The 14,155-nt window shown below is 37.3% G+C and overlaps 4 protein-coding genes across 7 annotated transcripts; 1 reads left to right on the top strand and 3 right to left on the bottom strand.

Annotated features, from left to right (window-relative positions):
- Nucleotides 1-279: 279 nt before the first annotated feature.
- On the bottom strand, nt 280-2,492 carry LOC140772242 (transmembrane emp24 domain-containing protein p24beta2-like). 2 transcript variants are annotated; one of them, XM_073114215.1, is made up of 5 exons: nt 2,366-2,492; nt 1,839-2,048; nt 880-1,066; nt 693-800; nt 280-495 (listed from the first exon to the last, which is right to left on the bottom strand). In XM_073114215.1, the coding sequence occupies exons 1-5, from the start codon at nt 2,366-2,368 to the stop codon at nt 362-364; spliced, it is 642 nt and encodes a 213-aa protein (XP_072970316.1). In that variant the 5' UTR covers nt 2,369-2,492; the 3' UTR covers nt 280-361. The 2 variants fall into 2 exon arrangements, with proteins under 2 accessions (XP_072970316.1, XP_072970317.1); XM_073114216.1 differs by lacking the exon at nt 2,366-2,492 and adding an exon at nt 2,172-2,337.
- Nucleotides 2,493-3,183: 691 nt separating this feature from the next.
- On the bottom strand, nt 3,184-8,930 carry LOC140772613 (protein HVA22-like). Of its 3 annotated transcripts, none has more exons than XM_073114763.1 (8): nt 8,544-8,930; nt 8,150-8,239; nt 7,945-8,044; nt 4,304-4,392; nt 4,157-4,183; nt 3,829-3,951; nt 3,572-3,734; nt 3,186-3,467 (listed from the first exon to the last, which is right to left on the bottom strand). In XM_073114763.1, exons 3-8 carry the CDS (start codon nt 7,990-7,992, stop codon nt 3,447-3,449), a joined length of 471 nt encoding a protein of 156 aa, XP_072970864.1. In that variant the 5' UTR covers nt 7,993-8,044; nt 8,150-8,239; nt 8,544-8,930; the 3' UTR covers nt 3,186-3,446. The 3 variants fall into 3 exon arrangements, with proteins under 3 accessions (XP_072970865.1, XP_072970864.1, XP_072970863.1); XM_073114762.1 differs by having other exon boundaries at nt 8,328-8,916; XM_073114764.1 differs by lacking the exons at nt 4,157-4,183; nt 8,544-8,930 and having other exon boundaries at nt 3,184-3,467; nt 8,150-8,289.
- LOC140772612 (palmitoyl-acyl carrier protein thioesterase, chloroplastic-like) lies at nt 4,157-9,506 on the top strand. The gene is made up of 6 exons (XM_073114761.1): nt 4,157-6,655; nt 7,254-7,387; nt 7,921-8,034; nt 8,103-8,277; nt 8,367-8,435; nt 8,909-9,506. Exons 1-6 carry the CDS (start codon nt 6,254-6,256, stop codon nt 9,149-9,151), a joined length of 1,137 nt encoding a protein of 378 aa, XP_072970862.1. The 5' UTR covers nt 4,157-6,253; the 3' UTR covers nt 9,152-9,506.
- A 149-nt stretch (nt 9,507-9,655) lies between these two features.
- On the bottom strand, nt 9,656-13,421 carry LOC140772611 (protein NUCLEAR FUSION DEFECTIVE 4-like). Its single transcript, XM_073114760.1, has 3 exons — nt 12,798-13,421; nt 11,112-12,046; nt 9,656-10,513 (listed from the first exon to the last, which is right to left on the bottom strand). Exons 1-3 carry the CDS (start codon nt 13,131-13,133, stop codon nt 10,003-10,005), a joined length of 1,782 nt encoding a protein of 593 aa, XP_072970861.1. The 5' UTR covers nt 13,134-13,421; the 3' UTR covers nt 9,656-10,002.
- Nucleotides 13,422-14,155: the final 734 nt, after the last annotated feature.

The raw sequence follows: 14,155 nt of genomic DNA, 5'->3' as shown, positions 1-14,155 counted from the left end.
CTGATAACTCATTAACACAACTTGTGCAAACCATTTCTTACAGGAATTAATGAACAGAACAAGTATTTAAGAACAGACCCTAAACAAAGGTCTTCAGACATAAACCCTACCCCAAACAAATAGAAAGAACACGGAGAACCATAGGTAAAGCATATTGCAACTCTATCTCAAATCATTAATTAACAATAAAAACAGCAACCGATGCCTTTAGTTCCTACCATTTGGGGTCAGCTGATCAGCTTATAAACTATGCCAACAAAATTCTTGCATATGACACCATTACGTTAAAGAGGTTATTAGAAAAAAAAAAATTAAGCATCAGATTCCAGGACAGAATACAGGCTAATGTCTGCTAAAAGAATTAAACCCTAGAGCCCCCTAACTTTCGCTCAAAAAGGCGACGCAAGAGATACACTTGGAGAACACTAGCTCCAATTAGCGCAGCTGATTCAAAAAGTGCCTTGTGAATGGCCCTCCGACTCATGCCTTCATTCACTGCAGGCAAAGAAGCAACATCAAATTTTTCATACCAACAAGAAGTATCACCTACTTTTTTCTGAAAGATCAGAACTTAATGTCACAAGACAGCCATGGTAAGATATATCAATTGAAAGCATGGGCAGAGCCAAATTTTCTTGATTGTTATGCAAATTTATTATAGAATAAGAGGACTGAAATTATCTGATACATACCTACTGCTTGGCGGTCTGTCTGAGCCTCCAACCAGTGCTGTTCAAACTGTATGTTATAAAGGGCTTCTTCAAGCTTTCCAATCTGTTCCAGTAAAGGAGTAAAATGCTCTGTACATATTGCAGATGAAATTAGAGTCATTTCATGTACTCTTTCAAGGAATGAAAATAAAAAGTGCAATTTACTTACCATCTTTAGCATGTTGATCGAAGTATGAGAAATGGCTGACATGTACATCAAAGTCTATGGTTTCATGATATGGAGATTTGTTGGTGAAACAGAAGCGATGAAGACCACTCCTCTGAACTACAAATTCAAACTTTTCACTAGTCTTGTCACGAGAATCATGAATTTGAGTACCAGAAGAATCTTTGACCTGGTAAATTAATACATATGGTGTCAAAGCGGCAGTCTTAGAACACATGCTAGCACAAGTTTGACTGAATATAAGTGCAATAGATCTATTTACAATTTTCAGAAAGACTGGGGATTATAAGTTTTAACCAAAATGAAAGCAGACTTAGAATGCCATACAACTGGCAGCAGATTATTTTCCAAAACCAATATATATGTATATATATATATATGGTACAGTAACACCAAAGAAGCATACGAGATATACTTTTTTCCTGTTGCTCCATTGCAACTTAGTGGTTCCTCATAACAAGTCAAATTTATCATACACAGATTGACTCAAAAAAAAAAAAAAAAACTTTTTATGCACTTATCCAAGAAATGTAATCCCTTCTTCTTCTTCTCAGTCAAGAATAACATATATATTCTACTACCAATACTAACGCAAAAAGAAAATAGACATGTCGTACCCAATTATCTTTGATCTTATAACTGGTATTATAAAAGCAAGTGAGCTATGCTACAAAAACATAACACAAAATAGGGTATACCACATTCTCCCATTAACCATCTTCAACATTCATCAAGGAAACATGAAGAAACAAGAAATTCCTAAAATATTCTTTTGGCTCATGGGATCATCAAACGAAGGGAAGTAGAAGGATAGCAATGGCGTAAAATGGAAATTTCAGAACTAATAAACATCCATACAAGGACAACTACTTTTTAGAAAAAAATTTCAAAAAAAGAACCAAGAAGATTGTACAAAATTTAGGGAATGGTAAATGGCATACCACAAGATCCACACCGTCATCGCTATAATGCCATGGAGTATCCGCCTTGATCACGACAAAAGACACATGAACTGTATCCCCTGCGTATTCAATTTGATGGGAGAAGCATTCTTCCCTATCTATCACAAATCTGATACCAAGAGAAAATCGCAGCTGCAGAAGCAAGGCTACCGCTAGAAAAATTCTTAATCTCAGACATAACCCTTCCATCTGCACATGTAATCAAACCACAAGTATGAACAATTAAAACCCAAAAAAATCCCTTTTTTTTTAAAAACAAGAAAGTGAGCATAAAATCATCACATTTCAAGCAAAAAAAAATTGGATCTTTACCATGAGACTAAAGAAAGAAGAGAGAGGAATGATGGGAATCAGCAGTAAAATATAGGGCGATTTAAAGACGAGTGATTTGGGTCTGAATTCAAGAAAGGGAGGGGAAGATTGGAATATCTAGAAAGCATCGATTCATCAATTGCCCAACTTAGAATATAACGAAGAAGGAGATCAAGGAATTAATCGAACCATACCATCGTTGGAAAAATCAGAGCGGTGATCAACGTTGTGGATGGTTCGAGGGTTTGGGCTTTCTAAGATTCGAGGAGGAGACGAAGCGAGACAGCACTTCTATATGGTAACGGCTGAAATACGGATCTTGTACAGTACATAATGTAGGAATTCTGTCAGAGCTACATAAGAAATTGGCTCGTGTGGCAAATCCGCAAATGTACCGAAAATGGAAAGGAAATAGGAAATTTGTATTTCAACCCCTTGATTTTTTGTTATTGCCGATTTGATCACTTTGGTTTGCTTATCCAAATCAACCCTTAACTTTCCAATAATGATGTATAAGACACACCTTGTTAGATTTCATTCAAATTCTGCACTGTGGAATTTGGCTATCTGACCCGATAAATTTTCAAACAAATCTATTTAGACTTTCGCCCTCGTTTTTTCGTATATTTTCCATTGGCATAGGAAAATATATAATTCAAGGATCTATATTTAAAAATGAGTTTTTAGTGGTCATTTTTGTTTAAACTCTAGTTTTGTTTGTTCAAATTCAAAATTGTTTGCATCACTACTCGCAATAAAATCACGGGAACCAAAGTTTATATCCAACCTGAACATATTCAGGTAGCACATGCTAACACGTGGCCACCTCGCACCAATGTCATATGCCAACAAACTAGTTATCACCACCAGAAACTATTTGCATAAAAAGCTCACAAGATTGGCGTATTGAAACTGAGTCAATTAATTTCTTTATAGTAATGCATACACAAATGGCTTATTTTTGCTCTTTTAAAACCTGAGGGCCATTTTTGCAAACGCCCAGATTTTGAGGCACAGAGAGAGAGAGAGAGAGAGAGAGAGAGAGAGAGAGAGAGAGAGAGAGACAGACAGCTTTAAACAGGCAAAATTATCAACACACATACACACAAATCGAAGGCTTTTAGAAAAGAAAGGCACATATATAATATAGAAAAGAAACAAGAGCCAACTTTTTTTTTGTCTCTTCCTTTCTGAAAAGAAAGAGAAAATTGAAAGAAAGACAAAAACAAGAGATCTACAGCACTTCTCAAAGTTGAAGACATCATGGCTTCTGCTTCAATGCACCTCCTTTTCTGCCTGTAATTTTTCAGACAATATTGAAACATCACCATTTAATATTTCCCACATTTGCCAGGAGAGAGAGAGATAGAGAGAGAAGCAAAGAGGTGTTGATTAATTACCTTGATATGGTGTTGTGGTTGGGCACTACCTTTGCCGATCTTGCCTCCATATTTCCTTAGTTGCTCCCTCACAAACCTCTCATAGATGAAAGATGCACCCCTGAACTGTGGGAGCACCAGCCATGCCACGAAGGCCACCTTTATCTGATACCATATTGGTATCCTAAATCACAAGAAAATAATAATAGTTTCAAATTAGTCCTTAATAAATATTTCACAAAAAGAACTGTTAATAAAGTAATGGACCAAGACATTACCAGTACAATATGGGCTCTGCTACCATCTCCATGAGAGTTAGGAAGGAGTACAAGATCCAATATGCCAACCACTGCTCATCATCCAACTTATCTGGGCTCTCAATGGCTCGCACTGATGCATATCTGATAAGAATTAATATATCATGTGGGTAAATTTTGATTTCATATCCAACGAATAGGGCCATTAAACCATTCCTTTTTTATCTCTATTATATCTATTATTGTTGTTAATACTGAAGACTACGCCATACATCCAATGATACAAACGATCATAAGTAAACCATTGATAAACAAAGAGTAAAGGGAAAGAAATTGTAGATGGACTTACAATGGATATATGAGTGTAATGGTTGGTCTGCACAAAGAACCAACACTGCATGTTATCATAGAAACTTACCAAGCAATTAACAAACACTTCGCCTCTCAACAAGTAACGAAGGGTGGAAAAACAAAAGATAAGATTAACAAACCATACCCTGCCAGTGTATAGAGGTGGCTGAGAAAGGCTCCAAAATTTCCCATTTCCAGAGATTTGCTTCGATATGTCTCAGGTGACAAGTAACTCTTATGTAGCAGAAAAATGATCTCAATACATATAGCGAGATAGAGAGAGCTCACAGATAAGAACTAGAGAAGGTTAAGTAGGTGATGCATATTATATGGAGGCAAAGGGTAGGAGGAAAGGTGGCAACATCTGAGAAAGCATAGGATTCTTCTCTTGGACGTGGCAAACATTAGTTAAGCACCGACAAACATCACCAGGTTTGAGACCACCGCCTTGTTCCAAATCTAATTACAAAAACTGAAGATCTAAGCTAAAGTACTCATAGACTAATCTTTGCTGCTTTGGTCTGTGTTAAGGATCAATGTGGGGTTACGATACCTAGGTGCCTGCTCTGTGGCAGAAAGACACGTGGCACGACCTTTAAGGAGGTGCCTTGATGAAGACACGTGTCAAGAGTGGAGGGTCGTAGGAGGAACAGCCCTAATGAGATTTGAGCCCAGGTGGTGGACCGCAACCAGTTGCTACTTACGAGGAAAAATGATAATCTATTGAATGCTTGGGTTTTCTACATTGTTGCCATTGAAAACTTTCTAAGAATCATAATTGCAATTACATTTTAAAATATTATTAGTGCCATTAAAATTTTAGGTTCTTTCATAATTACTATTATAGTTAGTTTCTAACAAAGAATTCCTACGGTATTATTATTAAATTTAACAACAACAATAAATAGCTAAGATACCCTTCTTCTTGAAGATCAGAGTATAAAGTATTTATGAACAACTTTTGTATTGTATAAAAAAATATTTTCCTTTGTAGTATAATATTCAGTATTTTGATCATTTTCAAATTATTTTAAACAATTTATGCAAAGGGAAAAAAAATTATTTTCAAACCTAAGTTCAGTTTTAATCATAATTAATTAGAGCACAATGATATCAGTAACAATTATGATATTTTAGAAATTTTCAGTGGCAACAATTTAAAAATTCTAAATGTTTTAAGTATTAGGCTTTATATTTTATGTTTGGTTTAAATCACTACAGTCTTCCTAAATCACTATCCAGCCATTAAAATGGCACCCAATAGGGCTTTGCGAGCCCTATTAAGTTACCATTTCACCTAAAATCTTAAGCTTCCAAAAATATTCTTGTTTAGCAAAAGTCACACAAGGATAAATATTTCAGTAACTCAGAGAGATATGGATATAGATATGAAACTTCCATATACTAAAAAAAAAAAAAAGCCTAGAACTAATCATGTAAAGTGTACTAGATAAGAGTCAATACTTTTCCTCAATGTTTGGTAGATCTAATACATAGAAGGTTTTTTGCCTTCATAGTTAGTTTTCATGGTTTGGTTGGTGGGAGCAGTTGAGCTATTAATCATCAGCACAATCTATTTTCCTAACTCCCCTATATTGGCTTCCAGGTGCAGATCCACTGCAGGAATTTCCTAAAGCCAAGGTACTGTGCAGCAGTATCAGCAGTTAGAATAAACCAGTTAAACAATAAAATTAGCTGATTTGGCGGCCAATCACAGGATGCCGAGCACCTCGACTGCACGAAATTCCTGCAGCTAGGCAACATTGGCTATTACTCGGCAATATTTACCTCATTACACGACTCAAAATCCTATAATTGCGAGTAGTCTACCAATGGAAAGCCTCCATTTCTCTCCTTAATTTAATTACCTGAAGTGGTTGAACTGCATTAGTCCTCTCTTTCCCTCTACAAAACCTTCTTCCCTCTACTCCTCAGACATCATTTCTTAGCTAACTGTGCTAAGGATATGCTTTAATGCTTCCTTTTCTAGTGAAAAGATTGTTGCACCCACTAAGTCGGCATCAACTCACTATGAAATCAAGTGACTTCCTCTTCATAGGTTCTACTTCAAACTGATTATACAAGGTCGAAGATAATGTCGATAGCTATGCGGACTAATGCTGCCTTGTGCCTTCGCAAGGCAGGTTTTGTGAAGGCAGGAGGAACTTCCAAGAAGCATGTTATTGGTAGTTTGGGGAGGAGAGGAGAGGTAAGGGGATTATGTGTGAAAAGTTGTGATGGTGGTGTTGGTAACAAGATGAGGGTGGATAGGATCAATGGAAGGAAGGCTAATGGGGTTGTTGTGAATGGGAGTGAGCCTCCTTTGTGTTGGAGGAAGGGAGGTGAAGATGAGGGTGGGGTAATGTCTGTGAATGATTTTAAAGTTGGCCAGTTTGTAGAGGAGAGGTTTGTTTACAGGCAAGTTTTTGTGATAAGGTCTTATGAGATTGGGCCTGACAAGACTGCAACTATGGAGACCTTGATGAATCTTCTTCAGGTAGTTCTCATCCAGCAACACCCTTGCTTATGGTACATTTATATTAGCTAATTAAGGACTCTCTATTTCTATTATAGATAACCCTTTATAGAATTGCCCATTTAAAGACTATCTTGTAACTCTGCAAAGGCCATCACCCATTACTTTCTCTGTCTATCTATTTTATACAATGAGTAATACAAACTTTAGGACAGGGAGTTCAAATGCAAATAAATATGATGCCCTCACTAAACAGAATTTATTCTACACACAAGAGAGAAGAAATAGAAAATAAATAACAAAAGCACCTGGAAATAGGGAATATACCATTATATCACATACCTCAACAATATCTCAAAACCACAGTAAACAATTGGCAAAATACATAGAGAACTTGATTCAATTGCTTTAGATACTACTTATTAGATCATGATTCATTAGTCACATATCAAAGAACTTGAGGTTGTTAATGTTAACGAATGGTCTTATGCAACAACATAGTCACATATAAAAGAACTTGAGGTTGTTAATTTTGCTGCTGTTGCTGCTAATTTTTGTACTCACTTTTTCTAAGAAGAGCCAAACTAAAGATTATATATTGATTGATTACCAAGAACAGGAAACAGCTCTCAACCATGTGATGAGCTCTGGCCTTGCAAGTGATGGGTTCGGCGCAACTCATGAAATGAGCCTCAGGAAACTCATATGGGTTGTCACTAGAATTAACATCCAAGTTGACAAGTACAGCCGCTGGTAATAAGCTGTTCTGTTTTACTCTCCTATGATTTATCCATGCATCTCTGCTTTGCTGAAATTTGACATCTTCTCAAAACAGAAACTTTCTCACTTCCATGTTGGCATAAATAGCAACCCTTTTTATAAGGAAAAGCAAAACATCGCTGATAACAACCTTTTGTTTTTAGATGACTTAACTAAAGTTGAAACTGGAACCAAATTACCTACATGTAACTTCAACAGATAATCTAGCATAACTTGTCAGACATAACTACAATGAGTCAATTCATTAGAGTTTCAGTACATATGATCTTTGATTAAATGCTTCTTTAACTGCTAGGCTAAGACTTCATCCGAACTACATTAATGGCTTTCTGCAAAACCTCTTTGCTAAATCTTGAAACAAGAATCAAAGATATTTTAAATGCAGTCAAAAAGCTAATGGCATTCACCAAAATGATAAAAATATTATCTAATGCTAGGTGTAGAATATAAAGTACACTATGAATGTGTAAAACTTATGTAGGATGACATATAATTACATCTTACAGGGGAGATGTGATTGAGATTGACACCTGGGTAGCAGCATCTGGAAAGAATGGCATGCGCAGAGACTGGATCATCCGAGAGTACAATGCCAAGAGAATAATTGCTAGAGCTACAAGGTACTTGAACCTTCACAACAAATTTGAAGCTAACCTTAGTTCAACCACTTTCTATATTACTTGTGCAGCAAGTGGGTTATGATGAATAGAGAAACAAGAAGGCTATCTAAGATACCTGAACAAGTGAGGGAAGAGGTGAGGCCTTTCTACTTGGATCGCATGATAATCTCTGAAATCAGCAGCAACCACACCATTGACAAGCTCACTGATGATACAGCAGAGCACATCAGATCAGGATTAGCAGTAAGTGCGAATGACTATTGCAGCATTACTTTCAAGCTCAGTCTACCTACTTATCAGAATTGTCTGACAAATTCTTTCATATAATTTAGCCAAGATGGAGTGACATGGATGTTAATCAACACGTAAACAATGTAAAATACATTGGTTGGATTTTGGAGGTAAGCTTGCACTTGATATGATTCAGTAGTTCAGAACTCAGAAGTTGATATAGACTTTTTTTGCATATGACCACCCATATTTTAACCTTATTGTAAGAAAGACCTCACATTTTTGAATTACTTGCAAAATGACTCCTCCTTTTTCATGTATATTTGGTCATACATTTTCTTCTGCCGGAGCTGTCATAGACTGGAATATTAGTTATGAATCAATTAAGGTCTTTGTTAAAAAAAAAAATCAATTAAGGTAGTCTTTTGCAGATATGTATGATGCAGAGTTGATCTAGTTGATCTACAGATGTTATGCAAGAAGAAACAAAATGCAGATGGCAATATGCAGAAATTTAAAAAAAAACAATCTTAAATTGAGCACATGAAATAAGCATCATTAGATGATTATTTAGTACCAGCACATGAACTAGCATCATTAGATGATTATTTGGCATCAACTATCTAATTATTACCTTCTGCAGAGTGTGCCATTAAATGTTTTAGAGGATTACCATCTTGCAAGCATAACATTAGAGTACCGTCGTGAATGTCGGCAATCTCAACTGCTTGAGTCACTTACAAGCATGGTATCAAAGGAATCTGATCAGAAACATACTAGTTCATGCAAGACTGATTTGGGAAGCACGCACCTTATACGTTTGCAAGAGGATAAAGCAGAGATAGTGAGAGCACGAGCAGAATGGCGGTGCAAGGCAAATGCTTAATAATACTTCCATGTCCATTAATCCTTGTTCTTTGGAGATACACTTAAGTTCCAGATTCTGGCAGTGCATCTTTTGGATCATGCAGCCGTTATGTTTTGTTAGTACAAGATACATGTACTATGAATATGACAGACTTAAAAGTTAAAACCTTGCAAACATTTTCACAGTTGATTGGATTTGTATTCAGAATAAATGAAAATGGGTTCTTTAACAAAGTGAATGGATTTTGGTACAAACAACGGGTTAATTGAAAGGACAATCATAATATTTTTTTATATTTTCAAATTGAGGGAAACTCTCTTCTCGAAACGGTATGTTATACCAACTTTCTGGTTAGAACTTAGAACCTCGCACTTCACTACTTCCAAATCAAGATTTTGCCTTTTTCTAGGAAAATAGTCAAAAACACTTCCAGTTGGACACCTACATCATTATGTTCAATATGAATGCAATTCAGTAGACTAGCAAGGTAAGTATTCAGAAAATTATGATGCAAAAGTACCATTATACTACAATTGATAAAGAATATCAAATGATCTCAATCCTGTAAATTGTTGTGGAACAATTAATGCATCAGCATAAAAGACATAAAAAAAGGAAAGAGAACAGACAATTCACTTATTTGAATATACTGGAAGATTCCAGTATTTCACAGAATATATTGACGGCGAATAAATGAAGCACCCATATATCCACGGTTGATCTCTATTTCCATAAACATTCATGCGTAACGACTATTTTCCAACGGACGCCTCCAAACAATTGATAACTACTCCATGTAGAAAGTCATACCATTGGCTGTGAGATCATAAGCTTAGATACCAGATCACGTGCTTCCTCTAAAAGATGGTTCACTTCTGAGATTTGCCATAGAGATGAGCATAAACGATCTTGGTTCTATAAACTAGAGTCATGCTGAAGGCAACTGCAACAATGCAAAAACCCGACATAATTAAGGAGGAAAGAAAGAAGCATACAGCGCCTTGACATTTTAGTTCCTTTTCTTCCTGAACTTGTGCCTCATAGAGCAATTTCCTAAACAAGGATGTCCAGTTATGGTGCTCGTGTGCTTGCTTCTCAGCTTCATAATCATAAATACCACTAGCAATAAGGCCTGAGAATACTAATGAGCCTGCAGGATTAGCCACTGTAAGAAAGTTGTACAAAGCACCAAAGTTTTTCAAGCCGAATAGCTCAGAGGCAGCAGCTGGAACAATAGACCAATGAGCCCCATATCCAAGCCCAATTAGCAAAGTCCCTACATACATTGCTCCAGGCCAAGCCATCGCAAAGAAGAAGTGCCCAATCGCCATTAAAATCTGAGCCATTGCCAAAGCAACTGGCCTTGGATATGCATGATCCCTGATCATACAATTGAAGCATTTTAGAAAGGAAGAACCAAAATGACATAAAAAATCGAACGAAATCTTTTGTTAAGTTAATACACTGGGGAAATGTTTCCAGAAAAAGTTAATTCAAAAGGTTGATTAATAGATCAACCCTGAGCAACAAATAACATTAACATATAAAAAAACATATAAAAATATTAAATAAGTGTGATCTCCTTTGTGCTTAAACGGGTAAGTTGTGCTTGATGGCATGTTCGTGCATAATCTTGTGGCAATGAATTTTACAGAAAATCAAAATTGTCACACTGGAATAATGCCTTATTAGACAGTGACTATGCTTCCCCATCACCACACAGACTTGCATACAAAGACAGTTTATTAGTAACACGATATAGATTATTAAAATCGGAACAAATATTAGAAAGAAATAGTACATCATAAAAGCAAACAAACTTTATCAGATATATTTATGATTAAAGGTAACAGAAATATTTATAATATTGCAGATTAAACATGCAGATGGAATCTATGCTCCTTGTCAGTATGTGCAAATATATATCAACTTTGAAGGACTGCAATAACTAGCCTGAGACTGTCAAATACTGAATTACCTTACTATAATCTCGGAAATATAGCCTCCACCAATACGGCCAAGAAAGTTCCAAATACTAATCATGGATACAAAAATATGAGTCTCTTCATAACCCAAAGATTGGCTCATTTGACCCAAGTTATCAATGACTGTTAAACCAGAACCAGATCCAAACAAAAGAGAGAGAAACAAAAGCCAAAGATCAGCCTTGATTAATGCCTGCATCAGGGTAAAATCTTCTCCCCTGCGTGGACCTCTGTTCCTTTTGACCCTCACAGCTCCTACAGCTGCAGCTTGAAAAAGTCTCGTTTGCAACTGCATAATCCTCTTCTGCCTCTCTGATGCAGGAAGCAAATCAACTTCCTTGGGCTTTTCGTCTTCAACCTCACTCAAAATAACCTCATGGTTTTCAGTGGATTGTCCTGAATTGCTTGCCTCTTCCTTCTGAGGCACTGTCAAGAGAGGCTCTTGAGCAGAAGTATCATCAGAAGAAAATGTCAAAAGCAAAGGTATTATGATAGGAACTAGAAGTAGAAGCAGCAGCACGACTGTGAACACGGTAGTCACCGTACGGCTCAAGTTAATTAGATCTTCAAGAAGCATAACACCCATTAAATAAGCAGCTAAAAGCAGGCACACACTATAGATGAATGTAAAGCTAGAACTATCAGATAATCGCACTTGTCTATGACCTCCAACAGGTCTAACAACAAACATTAAGGCAATGACCACCATGGTAGGTCCAACAGCAACCATAAATATAAGGGCTGCATGATGAGGTGTGTGTATCATTGCATATATTTGAGTCAAAATGGCACCGCTCAAACCAGCAAAACCCTTCAAGATACCCACTACAGGCCCCCTGCTCTTGGGGAAGTTCTGCACACAGGAAACCAGTGCAGCTGTGTTGAAGTATGTTTCTCCATTGTTGCCAATAAATATGAGTATGCACATCTGTAAAAGAAATACCAGCTAACAATCAATCAGAGGAAACATAAGTAGATATCCACTCCACACATATGTAAGAAAAAAGAGTCCAACAAGAGCAGCAACTTCGTACAAAACTTCCTTAAGTTCGTAACATAGAAGAGATCTAGAGAACGGGATCCATATTAAGGGCATGATCATGTGCAGCAAGACATCAGGTCCATCAGTTCATGTGCTTACAAGTACAAGTAGACTCGAACCAGGTACAATTTTTTTTGCAGCAGACAATGTGGAAGAATTCTACGCTACATGAAGCTAAGCAATAATTCTACAAGAAGCCAAACTAAAACTCTAACATGTCTACCAAAAAGGGGAAAAAGTTCCACACTTTTGGTCTTTCTTCCAAATTAGCCAACAATATCAATGAAATCGGATATCTCAATCTACAAGAAAAAAAGAAAAGAAAGAAAGAAGAATTCATGGACAACCACACCACCCCAAAAACATGAAAGCCTAAAGAAGAAAAACCAATCCAAGAAAGAAGCAGCTTTCAGGGAAAAAAATAAAAATAAAAGATATCAACAAACAACAAATTCTCGAGTTTACATATGATCAGTTATCTTGGTTGGCGCCAGAGTTAACATACCCACAATAGCTGGCTCCTCATACTCATTAATAAAAACACACCAACGAAGAAAACATTTGAAGTGAGAACATGATCAAGATAGAAATCCACTGGGAAAAGAATAAATCCACAAGATTACCCATTTTCACTTACCGCCCACAGAGGTAAGACAGGCGAACGGCCAGTAATGATGAGCCAAACCCACCCGTACCCAACCAAATTCTGCAGCGCCCCAATGAGCAGAGCAGCCCACAGCGGCAATATCTCGCACAGGCTGCCTGCAAGAAATCCGACGCTATCGCCAAGGTCTTTCGCGACCCCAAGGCTCGCGATTTGGCGCTGGTTATACCCCAAAGAGCTCTTAATCACCGGCGAAATACTCCCAAACAAGTAGCCAATTCCAGCACAAGATTGCATCCACATTGCCGCCACGAAAACTAGCCATCTGTTGTTAAAGAAGGACCTCAGCTTCGCCTGAAACCTATCCATTCGTTCTCGGATGGAGAACTCCACGGAATTGAAGTAGAGATGCGACCTTTTTCACTTTTACGGGCGAGGCCAGACCAAAAAGAGTGGAAGAAAGCGACTTGTGTTGGTCCTATCCTCCTATGTTGAGCTATGGATAATCGGAAGGCAAAAAGGACAACTTTTGGGCTGATATCTAGACAAGTACTGGAGTAAAAAAGAGATTAAAAAAAAAATTAGTAGCTGTGGGATCACCATTCTCTAAGGAAGAGCGAGAGAGAGAGATGCGCAACGAAAGAGAAGAGCGATAAAATAAGAAATCTTTTGTTTAAGCACGTGGGCATGGCGGGCGATTAAGATTGGCCTCCATTTGTCGTCGGCGATCTGGCAGAAATCCGAAGTCAATTTCTCGCCAGTGTCGGGTTCGCATCTTCTCCGCTTTTTTCCTCGTAGCGGATAAGAATTAAAACTAGCGCGACTAGTTGGGATGCGCATCATGGCATGGCATGGCATAGTATGGTTGTATTCGGCCTCATGGATTAAATCTAATCCAAGACGTGATGACGTGGCTCTCTAAGACCCTTGTAATCCTTCCACGTAATTAATGGCTCACTCCTCTATTTAATTCGCGAAAAAAAAAATATTGGTATAATTCGGCCCACCATATTCGAGTCTAAGACTCTATGCACGAGTTTAATGCGAGCGAGTTTGATTCTTGAGCTCCAAGTGTCATTTCAGATGGGGAGGGAATATTAATCTAGATGATAGAATATGCTTTTGAAGTAGAGGGTGCTTGCAAATTATTAACATACCGATTAGCATTCCTGTGTAACTTATCACGTAATTCCACGCCACTCTTTAATCAAAGTTTCTCTTCCAAAGAACGGGTTGGTGGAATAATGTGCTTTGGACTCTTAATGACGATGATAATCTAGTTATATACGAAATCTAACTGGAGATTTTGTCTCACATGGAATAAGATGTTAGAAAATAGAACTGACATAAACATCAAAGCTATTTTTCTACTCTAACGGTGGGCATAATGG

Source organism: Typha angustifolia, chromosome 12 (assembly GCF_048772165.1).
Source record: "Typha angustifolia cultivar Huaian chromosome 12, ASM4877216v1, whole genome shotgun sequence".
Taxonomy (NCBI): Eukaryota; Viridiplantae; Streptophyta; class Magnoliopsida; order Poales; family Typhaceae; genus Typha; species Typha angustifolia.
Note: the sequence above shows the minus strand (reverse complement) of the source record. Positions and strands in the feature narration are given on the sequence as shown.